The sequence below is a fragment of the Zalophus californianus genome, chromosome 8 (genome assembly GCF_009762305.2).
Source record: "Zalophus californianus isolate mZalCal1 chromosome 8, mZalCal1.pri.v2, whole genome shotgun sequence".
Taxonomy (NCBI): domain Eukaryota; kingdom Metazoa; phylum Chordata; class Mammalia; order Carnivora; family Otariidae; genus Zalophus; species Zalophus californianus.
The window spans coordinates 124258191-124273874 of NC_045602.1; the positions used below are offsets into that span (position 1 = coordinate 124258191).

Consider the following 15684-nt stretch of genomic DNA (forward strand, 5'->3'; position numbering starts at 1 on the left):
AAATAGCCTACCCCCAAGAGTGGTGGTGGTGGCTTCATGGGACATCTGGGGACAGTCCCAGAGCCAGAGGGCAGGACAGTGAGGGGGTCCAGAACCCAGACTCTGGGGCCAGACTGCCCAGAGTTCAATTTTAACTCTGCCACTGACCAGCTAGATAATTCTGGGCAGGTTGCTTAGCCTCTCATGCCTCAGGCATCACATCTGTAAATTGAGAATAATAATAGCACATCCAGGATAGGGCCATTGTGAGGATTCAGCAAATGTGTCCATTAAATCACCTGGAGCAGCACCTGGCTCATAGAAAGTGCCCAGTAAGCAAACTTACATTTGCCAGACAGGAGATCAAAGCCTGATTGGGCCACCTCCCACAGTGTCACTTCGTGCATGTGTCTTCACGTCTGCAAGTCTCCGCTTCCTCCTCTGTGCTGAAGGAACGGTACCTACCTCAGAGGGTTGTGAGGATTGGATGATATCATGCATGGCCACAAACTTAGCACAATGCCTTAAAGATTGCACACTAACAGTGAACTTTTGGGCACCATCATAAGTGATCACCTGGGGCCACAGGGTTCAGAGGAGGTTCTAAATGCAAAGTGTAGATGTTAGCTTGTTTCTGAGGCTGTTCCTGCCCTCCAGCCTCCTTCTCCTTGGCTGGGGGGTGGGGGTGGGCAAAGGGGTGAGACTGGGAGGGGCAAACCTGCAGACATTCTGATTGCTGGTATTCCCACTCATTAGCTTGTGACCTCATGTATGTCCTGACCCTTTTTGGTCCTCAGCTTTTCAACATGAAAATGGACTAGATGTGTGATACAACCTGCATCCCTCCCTCCCTAGGCAGGAAGAACAGCCCTGTCTCTGTGTGTCCCCAGCCCTTTGAGCATCCTTCCGTCCTCGCACCAGCCAGTTTTTTAAAAAACCAAAATTGCTATTTACTAGCTCTGTGACTTTGGGCAACTTAGTGCTGTCTCTGTGCCTGTTTCCTCTTTTGTAAAAGGAGCACAATACTAGTACCTACCTAATTAGGTTTTTGTAACACATGTAAATGTCTTAGAGCAGGTGTCTAGTACAGAGAAAGTGCCAAATGAGAGTTAGCTGTTGTTCTTGTTATTTCTACCAAGGTGAGTCTCTGAGAGCCATCCTTGGCTTCCTGCAACAAGTCTGTTCAAAGTTCCCTGATCCCATCTTCTCAGGGTCTGCCCTTGTCTTAGAAGTACCTGTGGGGAGAACCTGGCCCAACCTTCTGCCCCCAGCAGTAAGAGGCCCAGACCTGGGTCCTGTCAGAAGACAGTCCTGACACCCAAGACTGAGCAGGTCTTCCAGAGGCCCCTCTCAGACATGGCAGGAGGAAGCAAGAGGTGGAGCGTGATCCCTACCTCCCACCCTGGCCTCGCCTTTCAAGCTCTTGGGTCCTGGCCCCCAGCCCTGTCCATGTTGCACTTGACACTTTACCCCACCCCCACCCCCAGAAACTCACAGGTGACAACTGCAGATCTCACCACTCTTCTCAGAAGCCTGCAGTGGTTGGGGCGCCTGGGTGGCTCAGTTGGTTAAGCATTTGCCTTTGGCTCAGGTCATGATCCCCCACATCAGGCTCCCTGCTCAGCAGGGAGCCTGCTTCTTCCTCTGCCTGCTGCCTCACCTCCTGCTCACGTTCACTCTCCCTCTCTCTCGCAAAAATAAATAAAATCTAAAAAAAAAAAAAAAAAGAAGCCTGCAGTGGCTCACCGGGTCCTTCCGGGAAAGAGCCAGAATCCTCATAATGGCCTTAGGCTCTGCTGCAGGATCCTAAGCGTGATTAGGTCATGGACCCCTCATCAACGGGGGGAACCCTGTGGATCTTTCTCACAATAATGCTTTTCATGGATAAAATAAAATACACTGCATTACTAAAAGGAAAGCCAATCGAAGTACAGCTAATGTCATACTTTTAAAACAAATTCATTATATAATAACACATGTTTCTATATTAACCCGTTATACAGCCTGACCCTGTGGCAGAACCGATCCCTGTAATGTCAAAGTCCTGCTGAGTGTACTGTAGCAGTGTGGAGTGATGAAAGTGATTCCCTGTGGCGACAATATTTCAGGCATTGCTAACACTACCATGCTTTGTCGCCTACACTACTCATAATTGCAGAAAATGCTGTCAGTATGAGATTACTGAAAATCAACATATAATTTTCCCATCCTAGTTTAAAGAGCCCCTGGATTGATTCATGGACCCCTGAACCTGGGAGTCTCCATTACAAGGCCCTGTACAGGACCTGCCCTCGTCTCTCTCCCTGTCTGCCCCCCCCCCCCCGCCCCAGCCACACTGACCTCCTCATTGTGTTTCAATACACCAGACACCGTACGGGGCTCTAGTGCTGGCCAGTCCCTCTGCCTGGAACTCTTTTCCTTTGATCCCTGTGTGGGCCACTCCCTCACCTTGATTAATTAAAAAAAAGTATTTGAGAGAAATACGCTGAGGTTCAGAGACTCTTAAATGTCTTTTACAAAGTCACACAGCAACTAAAGGGTTGGGCAGAGATGCCAAGCCAGCACCTTGCCGTTGCCTCATAAACTAGGGCCTGGGTGAGGAGGGACAGTGCCCAACTATGACAAGAAGCACCAGTGAGCTAATTCCATGCACCTGCGGGGAGGAGTCTGCCCCAGGGGTGCTTGATGGCTGGCCACACTGCGTGATGACCACCTAAGTCTGGTCCAGTCTCTGGGATTCAGAGTGGCAGATGGCCTTGTGACTGCATGCCCTTCCCCCGGGCCTGGCTTCCTCCCGCCCTCCCCTCCCCTGCAGGATGGCACCTGGCTCTGGCCTGCAGCTCAGCTAAAGGAGAAAGTCTCCTTGGCCGCCTGCCGGCGGGACCCCGAGGCAGCTCCAAGCAAAACTCTTACATCCCTAAAGAAAGTCCCCTCCCCAGGCACCAGCCCCACCTGGCGCCCTCACTGGAGTCCCAGAGCAGGACCTGGGAGTGGTCCTTGGGGGCAGGTGCCCTGCCAGGAGGCAAGGCCAAATGTCTGGACCTGCCAACGGCAGAGGCCTGGTTTGATTTCCGTTTCCATCCATTCAGTGGTCCCAGCTTGGCCTGGGGAGGCTGGATGGCTGGGCGGAGCCAGATCGCCCAGGTGGAGGATGCCAGGATGAGCAGGAGGAAGGGAGTGGGCAGTTCGGCTCCAGCCAAACTCCAGCCTTGACTGCTCTGGGGCTTCTCCAGGGCATTGGCACCACCCAGGAGTTCAGATATACACATGTACATACTCTCCTGCTCATGCACACTCACCTGTACATACACATAAGGACACACACATGTGCCTATGCACACTCATATCCACACTAATGTACATGCACTCACACAATACTTTAATACAGTTGCTCAGACACTCATCCATACATACCCACACTCATGCACACACACACACACACACACACACACACACACACACGCTCATTTACGCAGTTGCCACTCAGGTTCAGGCTCATGCACTCACATACTCACATCCCCAGACCAAACAGATGCCACCCCCGGTGCTCACTCTCTGGCACAGTTCCTCCCCCTCTCTTAGACAGAATCAGCAGTTCCCTCCTACTGTCTCTGGTGTGGTCTGAATGTAGTGCGGCAGCACTGCAGGGCGCACCTTGAACACGGAGTCCAGCCCTCGTTCTACTAATGATTAAAAGGAGGCTCAGGGGCCGTGATAGCTCTAAGGTCACATAACATTGCTGTGGCAGAGGGTGAGGACCTCCCAGCCCCGTCTGCATGGCCTGCTTTTGGCTAATGGAGCAAATGAATCTGTGAATGAGGGTTGGGGGTTCAAGGGCTCATTGCCTCTCCCTCCCCACAAGGAAAGGGGTGTTCATGTTAGCTGTGAGGATGGGGCATGAAGTACTGCTCTAGGACATCAGCCACGGGTGTGAGGTAGTGTGTGTGTGTGTGTGTGTGTGTGTGTGTGTGTGTGTGTGTGTGTGTGAGATTGTGATGGTAGAACCCATGTATTAACCTCCTGGGCTGGGACTTTATCCACGTCATCCCATCCCAACCTCATGCCATGCTTGAAAGAGTGGATTACATTCCTCATTTCATAGAACCTAAGATCAGAGAAGTCAAGTGACTTGTCCAAGGTCACAAAGCAAATAAGAAGCAGAGCCAGGCTTCAAGTCTAGATGATCTCATACAAGTGGCTAAGACACGTTATGCCTACGGTGTGCCAGGCACTGTTCCGCAGGGACTAAAGTATCTCATCCCCACAACAGCCCTCTGTGGGAGTTGCTGGTGGGACTCTCATTGGACAGGTGAGGAAACTGAGGCACACAGATGTAAAGCCAAGTCACCCAGCAAGTAGGTGCTAGAGCTGGGATTTGAACTGACAGCCTGGCCTCCAGTCCAAGGTCTGACCATGATACCATGCTGCCCCTCTGAGTGCTTAACTCCTGGCACTTGGGAGGGAGGCTGGGAACGCCCAGTCCCAGGAGCTACCGGGCGTGTGGGGACATTGATGCTCCAGGAGAACCACTTTTGCTGGCCTCAGGGGTGCCCTCCCTTTCCCCTGAACTGGAGCCATTAGTGGGAAGGAGTGGAGTCATTTGCCATCTTTTTGCTGGGAGACCTTGGACAAGTCATCTTCTTTTTGAGTCTCCATCCACAGGCAGGGGGCAGTTGGACGAAGTGATCTCTTGTTGTCTTCCAGCTCAGAAATGTTGGGCTGTGTCAGGAGCAGGCCCCAGCTTCAACGCTCTCCATTAGCTTCTACCAGCTCAAATATTTGTCTGGGACCCCTTAGAGACATAGGGAAAAACTAAGGAGGGACAGGCCCAGGAGTCTCTGAAGGTGCCCGCAGGGCAGAGAATACTGGGCTGGGAGTCAGGACCCATTGCTTCCAGTTTCAGGTCTGCTGCTACCTTGGCTGTGTGACTTTGGGTAAGTTACTTGCCCTCTCTGGCCTTTAGTTTTCTCATCAGCAAGAAAAACAGGGGATAGTTCTCCATCTACCCTCTTCTGGGAGGCTATTGTGAATATTCAACAACCAGATGGGAAGGTGTGTGGGGCAATAAAAGACTCGTCTGATGTTGGCAAATTATTTTGTACCTTGTTTTGTTTCCCAAATAATTTGAGAAATTTAGCTATTGATTATGTTGATAAGAATTTCTCTGAATTTCCTGGCCAGATGTACCCCTGGAGGCCAGGCTGAGCATCTAATCCTGATAATGAAATCATGAACTGAGTGCCCTCCATGTACCAGACACTGGGGTGATACTATTAATACTTCCATTTTGCAAATAAGGAAACTAAGGCTCAGAAAGTTTAAGGAATCTGCCCAAACACACACAGCAGAGCCAGGAATCCTATCCCAGATATGTCCAGCTGTGAAACCCAGTCCCATCACCACCAGGGGGCACTGCTGCTTTGCCCCAGAGTAGGGCTGTGTTCCTCCCGCCAAGAGGCTCCAGGGTCCTGGGAGATTCCACCTACCACCCCTGCCAGGAGTCCAAGAATGAGCTGGAAGCAACCATGCACCTCCTGTGTGTGACCTCTGACCTCCCTCCCTCATGGCCCGCCCCCCCGGGCAGAGTATCTACCGCACCCCCCCCCCCCGCCCCCGCATCTGCCCGCCTTCCCTGCTCTGACCCTGGCGCCTGCAGGTGCGGCTCGTGATTGCAGAGAAGGGCCTGGTGTGTGAGGAGCGGGACGTGAGCCTGCCGCAGAGCGAGCACAAGGAGCCCTGGTTCATGCGGCTCAACCTGGGGGAGGAGGTGCCCGTCATCATCCACCGGGACAATATCATCAGCGACTACGACCAGATCATCGACTACGTGGAGCGAACCTTTACAGGAGGTATGGTTGCCATACCCACCAGGGGCTCAGCCACACACCCAAGGGACTCCATGGGCTCAGACAGGTTCCCAGAACCTTGGGGAGCCTGAGGAGGCCCAATGGGGCTGTGGACATGACCCAGCCTTCCCTGAAAGGAACGATGGGGCTGCAAACAGGGCTTAGATGCCCCTAGGAATCACAGAGCTACAGGCATGGCCACGATCCTTGGGATGCCACAAATCCTCTCCTCAATACTCCAGGGAAAGGGCTAGCTGGCCCAGACACACCCCTGGGAGCACTGGGGCTACAGCCTACTTCCCCAGGAGCTCTGGAGTCAGAGGTATGGTCACAGGTCCTCAGAGCCCCCAGGCGGGAGCAGGACACAGGCCCTCCTAGTCACCACACACGGGGCCTGGATCTTCCAACAATGCCAGGCCATGGGCAGGGCCCAGCCCCCTGAATCCCTATAAGCACAGTCAGGGCCATGGGCCCCCCGGGCACCCCATAGTCATGGGCCCAGGTACCCTAAAACATTGCAGATGTGAGCAGGACCCCGACACCGCAGAACCCTATAGGGCCCCATGTCTCCTTCCCTCCCTCCGGCCTTCTTCAGGTTCAAAAGCCCACTGCCCATGGCAGATGCTGCAAACCCAGCTGAGAGGCGGTCAGGGTCCAGACATGTACTGTGTAGAAAGAATATGAATGAGTTGCCAACAATTAAAAATCAAAGAAAATTCAGTTTTAAGCATCCAGATTTCTGGCTTCTCTTGAAAGCCTGGCAACACTGGGCCTAGACCCCCATCGGGCAACAAGCCTGGAGTGGTGAGGAGCTGCCCCCTAGCAGACAGGTTGGCAGGACTCCAGGGAGATGAGGTAGACCAGTAAGATCCCCTGTCAGCCTGGTGGAGACTTTATCTCAAGAGCCTGGGGAAAGGGGCGGTCCCTGTGGGCCTCCATATTTCGGGGTTCCAGGATGCTGGGATCGAGGGATGGGGTACCAGAGCCTGGCCTGTCCAAATCAGGGGGGTAGGTGGCCAGGGCGGGACCCCCCCCAGCCCAGCCCCCGCTGTGCCCCGCAGAGCACGTGGTGGCCCTGATGCCTGAGGTGGGCAGCCCTCAGCACGCAAGGGTGCTGCAGTACCGGGAGCTGCTGGGCGCGCTGCCCATGGACGCCTACACGCACGGCTGCATCCTGCACCCTGAGCTCACCACTGACTCCATGATCCCCAAGTACGCCACGGCCGAGATCCGCAGTGAGTGCCCCAGGTTACCCCCATTTGCCCACTTTTTCCCTTTCCATAGGAGTCTCCTTCTCCATCTCTTCCTCCCACTGTGTGTCTCTTATTCCTTCTTCCTCGTATCCCTCCTGGTCTCCCTCATCCCCCTCTGCCTCTCGCTCTACCCCTTTGTCTCTGTCTCTGTTAATGTCTCTGGCCCTCCCTCTGGGAGCCTCTGGCTCGATCCTCACCCCCGCCTCTCCCCCGACTCCCACTTGCTTCCTCTCCACCACTCTCCCTGGCCTTCCATCTCATTCATTCTGTTCACACTGAAATGTGTCTCCCTCTCTGGCTGTCTCATTCCCCTCTCCTGCCCTTCCCCATGTCCTGCCATCCCATACAGAGGCTCTCCTTGTCTTGTCCATAGGAAGCTGGGGCACCATCATGGTGGAGGACATGGTCAGGGCCCAGGGAGGCCAGGACTGTGGTTGGTGATCCAGGGCACTGAGTGACATCAGGGTTGGTGCCACCAAGGAAAGCTGCCCAGATATGCAAGGCCCCCTGTGGGGTGTCCTGTCCTAACTGCTAGCCTGGATGTGCCCATAGCCTGGTTCATCCTTTAGTTTCCAACACCCAGTAAATGGGGGTTGGATTAAATCAGATTATCCATCAATAGCTGTTTACAGACTTTGATCCAGGCTCTGTGCAGGCACCATGGGGTCCTTTAGATAGATGAAGTGTGATGATTCTAAGTAGATACTAGGTGCTTAGTAAATGGTCACTTCCTCCCTCTTGAGGGAGTGAGCTGATGTTTAAAAGTGGCAAGGGGCAGGTTGTGGAACTTGGTCTCGTCCCTTTAGAGTACCCTCGAACAAGACTTGGAATTTATCAGTATCATTCTATCTGCATTCAGTCAACAACACTGAGGAGGTCTCCTATGGCCCAGGCCCTGGGCAGGGGGCTGGGGACAGATGAGGACAGACATAGCTTCTACCATCCCAGGGTCACAGTTCCATCACAGGGAAGCCGAACGACAAGTGACCAGGTAATTGCAGGGCAGGACTAAATACGTTTGAACAGCCTCTCAGGAGGGCAGCCTGGCACTCTAGATCAAACACAGAAAGACCCACCCCTTGGAGATGATCCCGCAGTTACACCTGGATGTGTGCACCAAGAACCATGCACAAAAATAATTCACTGCAGCATAGGTGGTAATAGCAAGAAGCTGGGAACAACCCAGCTGTGCATGAGTTGGGAACTGGGTAAATAAATTTTAGTCTTCCCCTACACTAGGACACTTCTAGTCTTCCCACATGATGGAACACTGCACAGCTATTAAACAAAAAAAATAAGCATACGACACTGGGTGTTACATGCAACTGATGAATCACTGAATTCTACCACTGAAACTAATAATACATTATATGTTAACTAACTTGAATTTAAATAAAATCTAAAAAAAATAAGCATATGGGATGCTCTCTAAGATATATTAGTCAGTAGGAATGAAGGGCAAAAAAAATGCAACTAGCTGCTATCATTAATATATTTAAAGGGGGGTTAAATGGACTCATAGGTGCTTGCAAACACAGAGGATTTCTGGAGGGATACACGAGAAGCTGTTTGCTTTTGGGGAGCAGAACTAAGAGACCACAGATTGAGAGGAGAGGGATTTACTTGTCACTGTACATTCTTTTAATATTGTTTGAATTTTTAAACACGTATGTATGTATGTATGTATAACCTGTTCAAACACTGATTTAAAAAAATGTTACCCTAGAACCAATGAATGTTACAATAAGAGAAGGTGCCCATCCCAGCCTTGGGGGCACGGAGGGCTTCTGAAATGCAGCAACACCCAAGGAGGACCAGGAGGTAGAAGGGGAAGGAGAGAGAGAATCCCTTCAGCTTCAGGGGTAGGAGAGGGTGTGGTGTGTTTGGGGAACTGAAGGAAGTTCAGTGTGGATGAAGTGTAGCCCAAGGGAGGTATGAGTGGCTGGTGGTGTGAGTCTGGGGAGTAGGTCTGACAGAAATGGAATCTTGTCCAAAGAGCAGTGGAGAAACTAGGGATGGAAAGTGAACATGGCTGATGTGCATTATACAGAGCTCCCTCCACCAAGAGAAGAATGGGTGGAGCAGTTAGGAGTTCCTGCTGTCATCTAGGTGAGCAGTGATGGGGGCCTGGACTGGGTGGAGGCAGTCCCTAACCGCTTCTAGGGGCTGGAGGCCCCTCCTCATTCTGCCATGAGCCATCTGAAAGAGTCTAGAAGGCAGCGAGGGGTCCAGAGAAGGCCCAGCCTGCTCCTCATTGGAGGAGAGAGATCTCAGGGCTCCAGCCCCACTGGGGAAGGAGGGAGGTCTCACAGGATGCAGAAGTGATCCTGCAGTGATCCCTCCAATCAGCCTAAGGTCTTTCCTGGGCTTGGTTTGCCCTCTTGGAGTCTAAGGAGAGCCACATGTGCAGCCCTGGGTGACTGGCAAGAGAGAAAATGCTATACTTGACCTTCACATTCATAAAATATCAATGAGACTTAATATAGCCCTAAAGCTGAAAGGTCTGGGAGTATGTTTACTGGTTTTTTTTATCAGGCCAGGAGATGGGGTGGTAGATGGTGAGACATCAGAAGGCAGAAGCTGAACATCTGTGGTCATTCATTCACTCATTCTATTCATTCACTTACTCATTCTATTCATTCATTCGTTCAACTCTCACTAAGCTCTCGTTCTGTGCCAGGCCTGTACGGGGTTTTAAGGAAACAGAGACAAATCTGACATAGCCACTGGTCTCCAGAAACTCAAATTCTAGTGGGAGACATATACATCCAGACATAAATACATCAAAATCTCCATGTATAGCAGTACAGGTGGTGCACTGCACAAGTCCAGGGGTCACTTTTCACATAGACTGTAACCTGAATGGATGTGTGCAATGGCAGCTCTGATTACTGTATTTGCATTTTCTGGCAGAAATCTGTACAATCTACACAGGAGGACAAAGGCCTTGAGTGGTCAGATCTCTTAAAGGATCAGGACAGGCTTCATGGAGGAGGTGATCTTGAACTGGATCTAGAAGGGGATTTTCAGGAATACAGGAGAAAAGTATTCCAGGAGGTAGAAATAGTGTGAGCAGAGGCCCAGAGGTTTGAGATCGTCTGGCACATTCAGGGAATGCCAAGCATTTGGAGTGGCTGAAATGTTACCACCTGGGGACAGGGACAGGTGGGGTAACTCAGTGAAAGATGGAGTTGGTAAGAAGAGAGGATCCTGCTGGGTTTTTTTAAGGCGAGTTGAAGAGCTTGGACGTTATCTCAGGGCAGTGAGGAGCCAGGGATGGGTTTTAAGCAGGGAGTGGCGTGGTCAAGTATGTGTTTGAGGAAGACCTCTTTGGTGTGAATGGGGAGAAGGGCACAGAAGGAGAGAGTGCCGGTGCCTAGGGCTGGGTCAGAATCATCCAGAGAGAGATCAATAAGGGGGTCTGAACTAAGGGAGGCAGAGGATTAAAAAGGAGAAGTTAAGTATGAGAAAGAATAAGAAGGAGGAATCAACAGGACCTGGGACTGATTTGGTGCAGGGAGGAGGTGAAGGAGGAATTGAGGGCACCCCCTCAGGCATCTGGCTTGGCTCAGTGTGGGGGAGGGGTGCTGCAGTTAGGGGAGAATGCAGGCGAGGAGCAGGTGGAGCAGGGACGATGATGGGGTCAGGTGGGCCAGGATGAATTCAAGGAGCCTAAGGGATCTCTAAGTGGAGCTGGGACACAAGAGAAAGGGCAGGGCATGATTGACCCACCACATCCCAGACTTAACTGGCCAAGAATTCTGGAGAAATCCCATCTCAGTCTTGGAACAGACCCCAGGATCTTATCCTGCATGATACTTTCGCCTCCTCTTATAACTCCCACAGTTTACAGTTAGACTCTCAAAGTCGAACTATAGGACACTTCTCTCTCATTAAGAATAATTCTCAAGGTGCTACCTTGAGTTCCATCATTTACCCACTGTTCCATCACCCTTCCCTTTTTAGCATCTTTAAAAGGCCAGTTTTCCCAGGAAATATGGGGTTAGCTAAATCTTCAGGAAAATTGCCTCACCAGAATGGGAAGTTTCAAGACAGCAAAAGTCTCTTATGGTTTTTCTTGCATTAAGCAAGTTTTTCCTTGTGAGCTACAGTGAGTGAGCACTAGACTAAGAATCAGATGGACCCAGGCTTGAAACCTGCTTATCATTTACTAGTGTGGGATATTACTTAGCCTCTCTGAACCTGTTTCCTTACCACAGGAAAGGGTGGGGGGAGACATGCACTGAAGTATGACTTTGTCCAGGTTTATAACCTCTCCATTTCTGGCAAATTCCTCATCCCCGAGTAGTTTCCTCCTCAGTGAGGTTTCCTGATGCCTTGTGGCCTGGGCAGGTGGCCCTTTGTGTCTCACAGCATTCTGGGGGTTCACTCTTCATTACAGATTGATCGTGCTGTAAAAGAGCTTTCTTTATGTGTCTGTTTCTCCCACTAGCCTGAGCCTAGGGCAGGATGGTATGTCATCCATCCCTATGTTGCAGCCTGTTGTGCCTACTAGGTGTTGGCTGTTGATATTATTACTTCCCAGATCAATGTTTGAGTGGGACCTTACCTGCAAACTTGTGGAAGAAGGGGTGTGAGTGGCTCTGGGTATCAGAAAGATGGGGCCTTCCTTATTCTCTCCCCAGGACATTTAGCCAACGCCACCACAGACCTCATGAAATTGGACCATGAAGAGGAGCCCCAGCTCTCTGAGCCCTACCTTTCCAAACAGAAGAAGCTCATGGTAAGTGATTCCAGGCCTGCCCAGTTCCCTTCCCCACCATGAAACAGATCAAATGGAAGAAGCTCATTCTAAATAGAGGATCCGCTGATGACATAAAATGGCTTGCTTTTCCAATCCTGACTCCTCTGTCACGTACTGGCTCTTTGACCTTAGGCAGGGCACTGTCCCACTGGAGCCTTGGTCTCCTGACATCTTAGGATGTGTCCCTAAGAGCAGAGCATTGGACAGAGGTTCTTGGGTAAGAGTGGCATTGAAGGAGTGTTCTGAGGAGAACCCAGTAAGGGTGGGAGGGATAGAAAGGAAGAAGAAGCCAAGTTCACCTGATCCCACAGAGAGCTGTGCAGCACAAGTGTCACCGCAAAGTCAACCCTCATGGAGGCAAGGGACAAGATTTGTATACCCCTGTGTCAGTCAGTCATTGGCTACAGATTGCCTGGCGGGGGCATGAGGGATGGGAGACACCCTCCCGAGTATTTCCAGGCAGCTCTTGTTGGCTGAGAGTAACTCTGGAGAAAGGGCAACAATGAGCTGCTATCAACCGATCCTCTTAGAAGCTGGCGTATGAAAGAGCCGGGTCTGGCCAGGACAGCCAAGCTCCCAGGAGTGTGTTAGCCCCAGATGAGGGTGCTTTGTTTGTGACAGTGAGGCACCCTCTACGCTGAGGGGAATATGTGGAGGCTGGGTTTGCTGAAGGGGGTTTGGGTCAAGTTCCTTCCAGCCTTGGTTATCCAGGCTTGATGGAAGCCAAGTCAACTCCTCTGGCTCCTGCCTGTCCTGTCCCCAGGCCAAGATCCTGGAGCACGATGATGTGAGCTACCTGAAGAAGATCCTTGGGGAGCTGGCCATGGTGCTGGACCAGATAGAGGCGGAGCTGGAGAAGAGGAAGCTGGAAAACGAGGGTGGGTGCCAGCTCTGGGGTAGGTGGGTGCTGGAGCCCATCCAGTCTACCTGCCCTTGCCCACTTCCAGCCCCTTTATCCCAAAGATCTCAGAGGACCTCCCACGTGGTTAGAGTCATGGGCCATGGAAGCAGACAGACTAGGTATAAGTCCTAGCTTGACCACTTACTAGTTAAGTGACCATGGATCAGGTACTTCACCTCCTTGGACCTCATTTTCTCATCTGCAAAATAAGGATAATAATAAGACCTACTCCAGAAAGGTGTTGAGACGTTGCATGAAATAGTACATGTAGGTATTGGGGCAGCGCTTAGCACACAGTAGATGTTTAACTGAGGTTGGTGAAGATGATGACAGTGGTGGTGGTGGTGACCAGGACCCACCACATCATCTCACCTTTCCCCTGCTCAAGGATGTAGTATGGCTCTTTCTGACCTTGACTCTTTCTGTCCTTGAGCGGCACTCTGACCTTGAGTATGCCGGCTTCATTCCCATCTCCGTCTCTACACCTTTGCTCCTGCAGGTCTTCTAGCTGGGAGTATCCTCTCCACGCCACTCTGCTCCTTTTTCCTTCTATGTGCTGTCTTTGCCACCACCCATCTTCGAGTTTGATTCTGGACCTCCTCATCTTGCTCTGTTTTAGGTGGTCGGTTAGTCTTATCTCCTCAGTTATGCTACTTTACAGAGCCTACATGACAGGCACTGCTACACTCACAGCCTCACACACACGCACCCCAGCTGTATGGGAAAGATGGGTTTAGGAGCCCCTGGCTGGTTCAGTTGGTAGAGCATGCAAGTCTTGACCTTGGGGTTGTGAGTTCAAGCCCCACACTGGGATGTAGAGATTACTTAAAATAAAATCTTAAAAAAATAAAAATATGAGTTTAGAGTCAGACAAGGGTTTGAGTTAGAGTTCCAGCTTTGCTGTCTATACTATGTGACTTGGATAAGTTGCTTCCCCTATTGGAGCCTCAGTTTCTTCATCTGTAGAATGGGATGGTGATAATACAACTTGATGCCATCTTGTTGGACTCTTATAAAATGTAAAAGCACTCTGTCCACTGCCTGGAACATGCTAGTTTAAACATATGACAGCCAAAGGCATGCACATTCTCTTTTTAAGAAAACTGAGGCTCAGAGAGATACAGGGACTTGCTGAAGGTCGTGCAGCTCATAAATGGCATGGTTAGGTCAAGAACATGTGGTTAGGGCAAGAACATAGGTTTCCTCCTGACAGGGGCAGTGATCTTCCAGCATCTCACAACTGAGGCAAGCCTGAGGTACGCATAGATACCTAAAGTCCTGAATAGGACATTGTCATGAGTTCTAAAGCCAGGCCCTAAATCCTCTGTAGACAAAAGCATGGCAAGGCTGAGTAATAAAAATAGTATGCACCTCAAGCAGGAACTTTCTCCTTTCTGTCAGAGAAGGTGCTTAGGGGAGCCATTGCCGAAGAGTGCTCAGAGGCCAGAAGGCATGATGTTTCCAAGATTGCCTCTGGGGTCAGAGTCCCAGCTCTGCTGTTCTCTCATCAGTTGACCTTCATTATCAGGCACACCTTACATATTTATGGATTAATTTGCTCAGCTGCCCTAACAAAATACTGCAGACTGGATATCTTAACCCATAGAGATTTATTTTCTCCCAGCTCTAGAGTCTGGAGTCTAAGATCAAGGTGTTGGCAGGTGTCGTTCTTCCAAGATCGCTCTTGGGCTCACATTCTTGCTGGGTCTTCATACAGGCTTTGCTCCGAGGGCATGCCTCTGGTGTCTGTGTGGCAAAATGTCCCCTCCTTATAAGGACACCAGTCAGAGTGGTTAGGGCCCACCCTGATGGCCTCATTTTAACTTACTTACCTCTTTAAAGGCCCTTTGTCCAAATACAGTCACATTCTGAGATACTGGGGATTAGGGCTTCAACATATGAATTTTGGAAGGATGCAATTCAGCCCATACAACGTATCTTTAACAACACTTCCTGTGGGCCAGGCACTGTGCTAGGTGTTTCACATAGTTCAACCCATTTAATGCCCCTAACAACTCTAGGACATAAGTAATATGAGTGACTCTGTTTAACAGATGAGGAAACTAAGGCACAGAGAGCTTCAGTAACCTTCCCAAGGTCACACAGATAGAAATGGTGGAGCTTAGATTCAAACCCTGGCTCCCAGAGTCTTGAGTTTTAAGCGCGGGCTCTGCTGCTTCTTCTGTTCTGTAAAGGGGTGATAAAATGAAAGCCTACTTCACAGGGCTGTTGTGAGGCTCAGTGAGAAAGTGTGTGTAAGGGAATAAGCACATGGCCTGGCACACGGTATGGAAATGTCCCCACAAATATTAGCGGCTGATACGATCAAGGGAGGCACAGAGTGTGACCTAGATGGAAGGCAGAGTTGACGGTCCTGGAGAACAGCTGTGGATGCTCATTCCTCATGTGATTCTAGATTGGGAGCCTCCTGACCTCAGTCTCTGTTTTGGTCCTGAGCTCTTCCAAGGGGAGGGAGCATTGTACTGCCCCATGGCAAGATGACTGGGGTTGTTCCAGATGGAGATGGTGGGCAGTACTTGTGTCCCTCCATGGCTGGGGGAGGTAGTAGAGGTCTGGGGAGGTGGCTGAGCCCCCATGGTCTCATTCACCCACTGGGGCACCTCCAAACTTCCCTGGGGGTAATGCTTATACCCTCCACTTCTCCCTTTCTGAGGCAGAGCCCAGGGTTGGGAAGTGTTATAATGTCACAGTTAGGACCCCTAGCATGGAGCCAGATGACACTGATGTGGATTCTTGATCAGCCACCTCCTAGTTCTGTGACCTTGTAGAATTCACTTCACTTCTGTGAGTTCTTCTACAAAATGTGGATAATAATAGAATCTAATCCCCAGTATCTCGGAATGTGACTATATTTGGAGAAAGGGCCTTTAAAGAGGTAAGTAAGGGTTGTGAGGGTTCATAAAGATAATGGGTGTTGAT

General features: G+C 50.8%; 1 protein-coding gene across 6 annotated transcripts in view; it reads left to right on the top strand.

Annotated features, from left to right (window-relative positions):
* GDAP1L1 (ganglioside induced differentiation associated protein 1 like 1) overlaps positions 1-15684 on the top strand; it is a 54061-nt gene that overhangs the window by 30171 nt on the left and 8206 nt on the right. For all 6 annotated transcript variants that reach the window (XR_003524599.2, XM_027621497.2, XM_027621501.2 and 3 more), the window contains 4 exons: positions 5636-5828; positions 6887-7060; positions 11725-11822; positions 12607-12721. Coding sequence is in view for 5 of the 6 variants with exons in the window: in XM_027621496.2 (XP_027477297.1) it covers positions 5636-5828; positions 6887-7060; positions 11725-11822; positions 12607-12721 (580 nt within the window). In the remaining variant the exon portion in view is untranslated. The remainder of the gene's footprint in view (positions 1-5635; positions 5829-6886; positions 7061-11724; positions 11823-12606; positions 12722-15684) is intronic.